This window comes from Miscanthus floridulus, chromosome 18, assembly GCF_019320115.1.
Source record: "Miscanthus floridulus cultivar M001 chromosome 18, ASM1932011v1, whole genome shotgun sequence".
NCBI lineage: Eukaryota > Viridiplantae > Streptophyta > Magnoliopsida > Poales > Poaceae > Miscanthus > Miscanthus floridulus.
Window position 1 is genome coordinate 10,134,124 of NC_089597.1, and position 7,142 is coordinate 10,141,265.

General features: G+C 47.3%; 2 protein-coding genes across 2 annotated transcripts; one reads left to right on the top strand and one right to left on the bottom strand.

Moving 5' to 3' along the window:
• Positions 1–1,078: 1,078 nt before the first annotated feature.
• Positions 1,079–1,510, top strand: LOC136523269 (gluconokinase-like). Its single transcript, XM_066517006.1, has one exon. The coding sequence runs from the start codon at positions 1,079–1,081 to the stop codon at positions 1,508–1,510; it is 432 nt and encodes a 143-aa protein (XP_066373103.1).
• Positions 1,511–1,529: 19 nt separating this feature from the next.
• LOC136519662 (protein MODIFYING WALL LIGNIN-1-like) lies at positions 1,530–4,397 on the bottom strand. Its single transcript, XM_066513040.1, has 3 exons — positions 4,007–4,397; positions 2,701–2,906; positions 1,530–2,166 (listed from the first exon to the last, which is right to left on the bottom strand). The coding sequence occupies exons 1-3, from the start codon at positions 4,100–4,102 to the stop codon at positions 1,842–1,844; spliced, it is 627 nt and encodes a 208-aa protein (XP_066369137.1). The 5' UTR covers positions 4,103–4,397; the 3' UTR covers positions 1,530–1,841.
• Between the last annotated feature and the right edge of the window lie 2,745 nt (positions 4,398–7,142).

The window sequence follows — 7,142 nt, forward strand, 5'->3', positions numbered from 1 at the left end:
TATCATTAAACCAAATTACAAAGGTAAAGGTCTTCCTCCGTCTACAGAAAGTTTGTGATCTTTTTCAAAGAAAACAAAATAAACAATGTCCGTCAAACCAAACTACAAAAAGTTTGTGATCTTTTTCAAAGAAAAGAAAATAATACTGCATGCTGGTGGATTTGTACGCCTTCCTCCGTCTTAAAATGTTTGCATTCTAGCTGCCGTCAGCGACCTGGAAATGAGAATATGGACCCGTTCAACCTGACGAAAATGTTGTTGCCATCGTCGGCTTCTTCGCCTGGTCATTCCCTAGTCCTCCACTCGAGAATCCACAGGAGGAGGAGGTGGAGCGCCCGCCATGGCCGGCTCCGATCCCCTCGCGCATCGAGGTCAGTAGCACAGCACCAGCCTCCACGCCTGCTCCTTACAGAGCCGGCAGGCTGCATCCTCCATGCGTGCTCCATAACCTAAGTAAAAATAGCAACCAAGATTCAGTCTGGAATTTGCTCGTTGCTCGCGTAGCGGCTGTTCGTGCGTACGTACTAGGCAAGCTCGCGATCTGAATCCTGAGCTGACAGTACCTGCTGCGATGAACAGCCAAGAGCCGGATATGTTGAGATTGGTGGCTGCTCATGCTAACTGATCTTCCCTTTGGGAAAATTTGGGTTGCAGGGCTAGCGATCGTGGTCATGGGAGTCAGCGGCTGCGGCAAATCGTAAGATCCTTCATCATCCCGACTCTGTTCTACGCTCATGCTTCAAGAATTCGGTCAAAATTGCTTAAAGATAGCACAAATCGGCAAAGATTCATTCGGCGTTCTGCCAGTGACATTTACCCGAACCAAACGCTATCTAAATCTCTCTTTTTCTTTTCTTGCCTGCGAACTCGCAGAACCTGTCGCGGCAATGCTCGCTGAAGCCCTGGGCTGCAGATTCATCGAAGCAGACGACTACCATTCCCAGGCAAACAAAGGTACACCGCCACGCAATTCACATCACATTTCTGAAACCTCTGGCGTTCTGCCACTTTTGCCTTCTCTGAACTTCTGCTGAACTGAAAGGCCTCTGCTCTCAACTTGTGCACGAACCCAGCCAAGATGAGCGAGGGCATCCCGCTCTCCGACGCGGACCGCGCGCCGTGGCTGGAGTCGCTGCGGGACGCCATCCGGGACCGGCTGGACGGCGGCGAGGACGTGGCCGTGAGCTGCTCGGCGCTGCAGCTCAGGTACCGGGACGTGCTCCGGGCCGCCGACCGCGGCTACGAGCCGGGGGAGTACGCCGCCTGCAGGGTGAGGTTCGTGTGCCTGCGGGCGTCGGCGGAGGTGATCGCCGAGCGGATGCTGCGGCGGTCGACGGAAGGGAAGCACTTCATGCCGGCGAGCCTGCTGCGGAGCCAGCTCGACCTGCTGCAGATCGACGGCACGGAGGGGGTCACGGAGTTCGACGCCACGACGGCGCGCCCCGGCGACATCGTCCGTGACGCCGTTGATCTGTTCAGGGAGGAGCTGGCGTCGACAGTCCCTTCTTGACTTGTTTCTGAATGCGAAATGCGATGCAATTTCATCCATGATTCAGTATTCATTCATCCCATCATAAAGAACCTCCACGTTTACAGACAAACTCTGAACATGAAGCAGGCTCTCTTCAACATTACCCAGTTCATTCAGAATCAAACATCCATAGCGATGAAACAGGCATGCTCGATAGACAAGAGGGTGGAAAGAAAGAAAAAAAAAAACAAATCTAGCTAACAGCAATGGTGATTGCTATTGTTCTAACCTGCAACCTATACAGACCAAGCACAGCTGCATGAGGTATCCTGGTCAGGGAGACCTGTTGAACCAACCACAGATTGTGTGGTCACGGGACCTGTTGCCGCCGATTGTAAGTGTCCTCGTGGACAAACACCGGTTCGCTGCTCTGCTGCGGGATCACAGGCTGGCCCATCGCGATGCCATGGTTCTGCGGGGTTGCAAATGTCGGCGGAGGACCCTTTGACGATGACAGGGCGACATAGTAGACTATCGCTAGCGCCACGCTGGCGAGGGCTAGCACCGCTCCCCCGGAGAAGACCCCTGGCTTCACGACATAGCAGAAGCTACCAAAGTACATGTTCTCCTCGCCTCTCTGGTCATTCAGGGCAGCTCCAGTCAGCAGGAGAAGGAATGCGATAATGAAAGTGCACCTGCGGAATTTAGCAATACTTAGGTTAGCACATTAGCGAAATCTGGTATTCAGAAAACTAGTAGAAACACATATATCACCGGTTACTAAATCCAACAAGTTAATGAGAGCCTTGTCTAGGAAGACGTAGAATTTCACTGCAGGTACTATAAGCTTGGGATCTATGCAAAAGCTATTATATGGATCCAGCATGTGGACTACTCATATTTGTGGCTTCCAAGGAATATAATAAACATCAGTCAATTAACAGTGTGCCAGCTACTAGATCAAAGAATGTATTTAAGAAAATGATGTGACTCTTTATATGTCAATGCTACGCTATTTCTTTATAATGGTTGCTTCACTAATGCAAAATAAAAATAACGAAACGAGTCAAATGCAGTCAAGAACTCAGGTGTAGTTTGACGTTCAACGTGACATAGCAACACTCAGCATCCATTATTGGGGTAAACCCATTCACAAAAAGGCTAAGTAAAGTTTACAAAATATGAGAGAAGAACAAAAGCGATCATAAACTTGTAGACCAGAATGTTACCAAGATATGATGAATGAGATCAGAGCTACACTCCAGTTAGTGTCTGAGGGAACAGGATGCCTCTTACAACAGATGCAACCAGCGACCGTGTTTATGATAGATTGGGCGAGCATAAGAGAGACGGCAGATATTAAACCAAGCGCTAAGGCTGGGGTTCTTGGGTATATGCATTCACCAGGAGTACCGCTTGTTTGAACATCCGATACCTGCACGATTCACAGCAAGTTACATCTGGACATGAGCACAAATATATGTACAATTTATTAACAAAAGAATGACTACCATTTCCAGAACCTCTCTTTATAGCACATAATGTGAAACAGTCAATTGTTAATAAATTTGCCAGTTCCAAAATGGTAAGTTAGGTTGAAAAATAAATCAAATTGGCATAAACATACATGAATGTGTCCATTAGACGTGACAACGAATGTATTTTAATGTAGAAGACTAGCACGTGCCTTCCTCAATGAAGGGGAAAAAAACCCTGTGACAAGCATATGTGCCTTAGAATTTGTATGCAGGGGTGACGTGCAGCAATTGCGAATCCCACCTCAAGGTAGTGAAGCACCACACCACCTATGATTTTAGCTACTATCTCACCAAAAGTGCAATAAGAAAACCTTGGAACCATTGTTCTATCGAGGCATATGTAGCTAAACAAATAGGCATCAAATCCTAAGGCAATGTGGCGTCGTGACCCCAAAGGGCAAAGGGCAAAGGCCAAAGATGAAGAATGGCAATAAAAAGGAAATAAAAAACACAGAAGATCCTGATTGATTTGAACCACTTGGGATGGATCAGTTGCAACCCAGACGAAACCAATGAAGCACTGAACCTCACACGATGGCAGCCAACCATTTCTATGACAAGGCCATTGGCTCACAGATTTCGTTCACCTCTCACCATACACCTAAAAGAAAGGAAGTTTTATTCGATTCCTTGTTGCATCATAGGTCATACCGGCTAGGTACACTCAGGATCATTACCGTTCACCCCCGCGACGCGCAAGCGTAAAGATCGCCTATTTATAACTCCAAACAAGCATAATAATCTTTCTCTCTAATAGCAGTACTAATTACTAGAGTACCGCAGCCGACTCGGCTCCCCGGCCGAAGGATGCGCCCAATCGCCGACCGCTCCTCCGCCGAGAACTCCAGCGCTCAGGAGCGACCAAGATCTACCACTCGGAGTCGGCGGAGGCAAGACCATCGCCGTACTGTACTCAAGAAGAACGGGGCAGCAACGGCGCCAGCGCATAACCGGCCGCCGCGCTGGCGCAGAAGAAGGGGGAGGCGGCGAGACGCACCTTGACGCGGGTGGCTTCGGCCGCGAAGCCGAGCGCCGCCGAGAGGACGCCGAGGAAGCCGACCACCGCGCACACCGCCACCACCTTGCGCTCCATCTCCCCCCTGAGCCAACCAACTACTCTCCTCTACCAAACAACCACCAAACCTCTCTCCTCTCCTTTCGCTCCCTAGTCCCTCCCCCGTCCCCCCCTACTACAGGTCGCTCCAGGTACAGCGGCTGCCTGCAACCGCAAGCAAGCAAAAGCAACAGGGGGAGGAGAAGACACACGGGGACGAGAAACAGCCTGTTGGCTCGTTGGTTTCAGCCCACCAAATCAACATCAGCCGGACTTAACCAACCAGCGAACAATCTGGCGGTTTTGTCCGGCCGCCGACGGAACGGGACCGGGGAAGGAGAGCCAGCAACTGGAATTTCCTTCCACCGAATTATTTTTCTCGGCGGTCGCGTTTATCCCGCGGTCTTTCGCGTCGCTTCGCCCGCTGCTCGTGGGGGCCACGGGTTATGTGGGGCCCACGCGCCAGCAGCAGCAGCTGCACCGCCACGTCGTCCCGTTCGAGGCGCGCAGAGGGGCGTGAGTGTGCGGACGGTCCACGGTGGACGTGCAGGAGCGCGCGGGGGAAGGGGGAGGTGGGGCCGACCTGAGGACGGCCGGTCCTCGGGCGGTGCGCGGTGGACGCGGTGCACGGGTTTCTGCTTTTGCGTGTGTAGGCAGTTGTGCGTGTGTTCTTTTTGCCTTTTGTTTTTTCGTTTTTTTTTTCTTTTTTGCTTTGCTTGCGGGACGGGAATTTCTATGGGCGTGATTGGTCGGTTGAACCGTTTGTTTGGTTGTTCCGCTCATCCTTTTATTCATCTGCCCTTTTTCACGATTTCGTCTTCTAGATTTTTTCTTCCCCCAGGTGTAGGATGACTTGATCACCCAGGATGCAGGACCCATCCGTCGGACACCTAAAAAAGCTAATGCATATATGCAACCAAACACTAATCCCATCTTATACTAAATCAATAGCAAAGACAACCAAATACGAACCACATGCACTGATCTCAATCTGACTTCTTCAGCTCTACACGGCCTGACCATCCTGACTTAAGACTTGCTCTACAATCAATCACGCCCTACGTGAACGAATGAAAAAGAAAGGGGTGGAAATTTGGTACGAGTACCAAAGTACGTACTAGGTCGGTAGGTGGATGGTGGGCGAGCTGTGATTTTGAGTTGTCCAGGTGCCTTTTTTTTTCTTCCTTACTTCCAAAGTAGACCGACCAACCAGAGACAAAACACCAATTGTTTGATTCTGAAATTGTCCTGCTCATAGGTCAAACTGTTCTTAGTTTGATCAAACAAGCATCATGCATTACTAGGTTATTATGGAATATAAATTCATTGTTTAGGTCCTATTTAAATTACACGTTAAAAATCAGCCCATGTTGTGATAATAGGTTAACAAGAGCTAATAGATTTTAACTACCGATTAGTACCTCTATTTTCTTTTATAAAAGCAAGTATAGTAAGGGGCTGTTAGTAGGCTAAATGCTTAGGTGGAAGTGGAAGAGAGTGAGAGGGTGAGAGGAAAGAGAAGAGAGGTGATCCGTAACTTGTAAGTTTACGGTCAGCTCATGCACAACAAAGAAACTTTGTGAGAAAAAAAGTGAGATTATAGTTGAGCTAACTATTATATAATGGGTTGATAGCTTGTAGCCTATAGAAGGTTGTATTATTAACCTTACTCTAAAACTAGCTTGACATGACACAGTCTTTTAAAATAGACTTTAATTTTTATTTATTTTATATTATATTGTTTATGTTTACAAATATACAATAGTTGGATATATATTTAATCATAAATCTAACCGGATAAAATTTGTATAATAATAATAATAATCAAAGGGCTAACTATAAATTATTGGTTAAAGTTGGGAGCAGTGTCGTAAATTAAACCATTGCCACTGTACGCAAAAAGCCACAAAGATCACTATCAGCCGAATGCTTCAAGCAGTAGCACTCATAATAAAGTATTAACGTTGAAATAGGACCACTAGTTCATGCAAGACAAAATGCAGAGACCAGAGTGTCCGACGAATATTTTTACTTTTACACCCGGCTGGCTATCGGCGCGGCGATACAGCGCCCCGTTTGTCTTTGATTTATAAGCCATACTTTTTCAACTAATGAACAATATTTTTCTTTCTCACTAAATTAATCAACAGTACTTTTAATCATAACTTATTAGCCAAACAAACCGAAACGAACAAGGCGACAGTCAGTCGTCGACGTGAACCCTTGAAAGAGACAACCAGACAAAACTTCCAAGGAACAGTAAGGAATCAAGGTTACACCAGTACTACTACGGACAAAACACACGCAAGAGAAAATTCATAGCACAGCCACAAAAGTCGCCTTTTCCATTATTTGAAGTCTTTTTTTTTCCTGGAAGAAGCTCTTTCGCACTGGCCATGGAAATTGGTAAAAAGATTCACGCTAATCAGTTTTTTTTAGAGTAAAATGCACCCTGGGTCCTTAAATTTTTAGGGCATTCCCATCTGGGTCCTCAAACTAAAAAAGCGACTATCTAGGTCCCTCATCTATTGCCGCCGTGCACCAAAGGTCCAAAACCAGCCACGCAAGCACCAACATCCGACGTGGCACGCCACGGTGGTAGCTGAACACTGGGCCCGTGCCACAACTGGGCGACGTGGCACGCCAGAGAACGTGCCACGTCGGATGTTGGTGCTTGCGTGGCTGGTTTTGGACCTCTGGTGCACGGCGGCAATAGTTGAGGGACCTAAATAGTCGTTTTTTTAGTTTGAGGACCCAGATGTGAATGCCGTAAAAGTTTAAGGACCTAGGGTGCATTTTACTCTTTTTTTTATATTTGTTTAGATCTTGTTATTTGTTACCTCTGTTGCTAAGGCTAATAGTGGATAGTTCAGTGCGTGGCTTATGCAGCGGCTGAAGTTAACTCTCTCCATCATCATATATAATATCGGGTGCATTTTTTTTTCTATGTATGTAGTGGTGGATTTATTACTAATTAGAATAAAGAAGAGAAATCTGGTTTCACTAAGTGATTTGCAAGTCAAAAGAGAAAGGCAACCTCCCCGTCGACAGCGAGGTATCAATAGTGACTTTGTGAATC

Bases quoted from the DNA above. Each gene is read 5' to 3' on its own strand.
- LOC136523269 (XM_066517006.1), top strand. From the start codon at position 1,079: ATGAGCGAGGGCATCCCGCTCTCCGACGCGGACCGCGCGCCGTGGCTG.
- LOC136519662 (XM_066513040.1), bottom strand. From the start codon at position 4,102: ATGGAGCGCAAGGTGGTGGCGGTGTGCGCGGTGGTCGGCTTCCTCGGC. The intron at 2,907-4,006 runs GTGCGTCTCGCC...TGAATCGTGCAG, and splicing joins CCGAAGCCACCCGCGTCAAG to GTATCGGATGTTCAAACAAG. The intron at 2,167-2,700 runs GTAACATTCTGG...TAAATTCCGCAG, and splicing joins ATCTCATTCATCATATCTTG to GTGCACTTTCATTATCGCAT.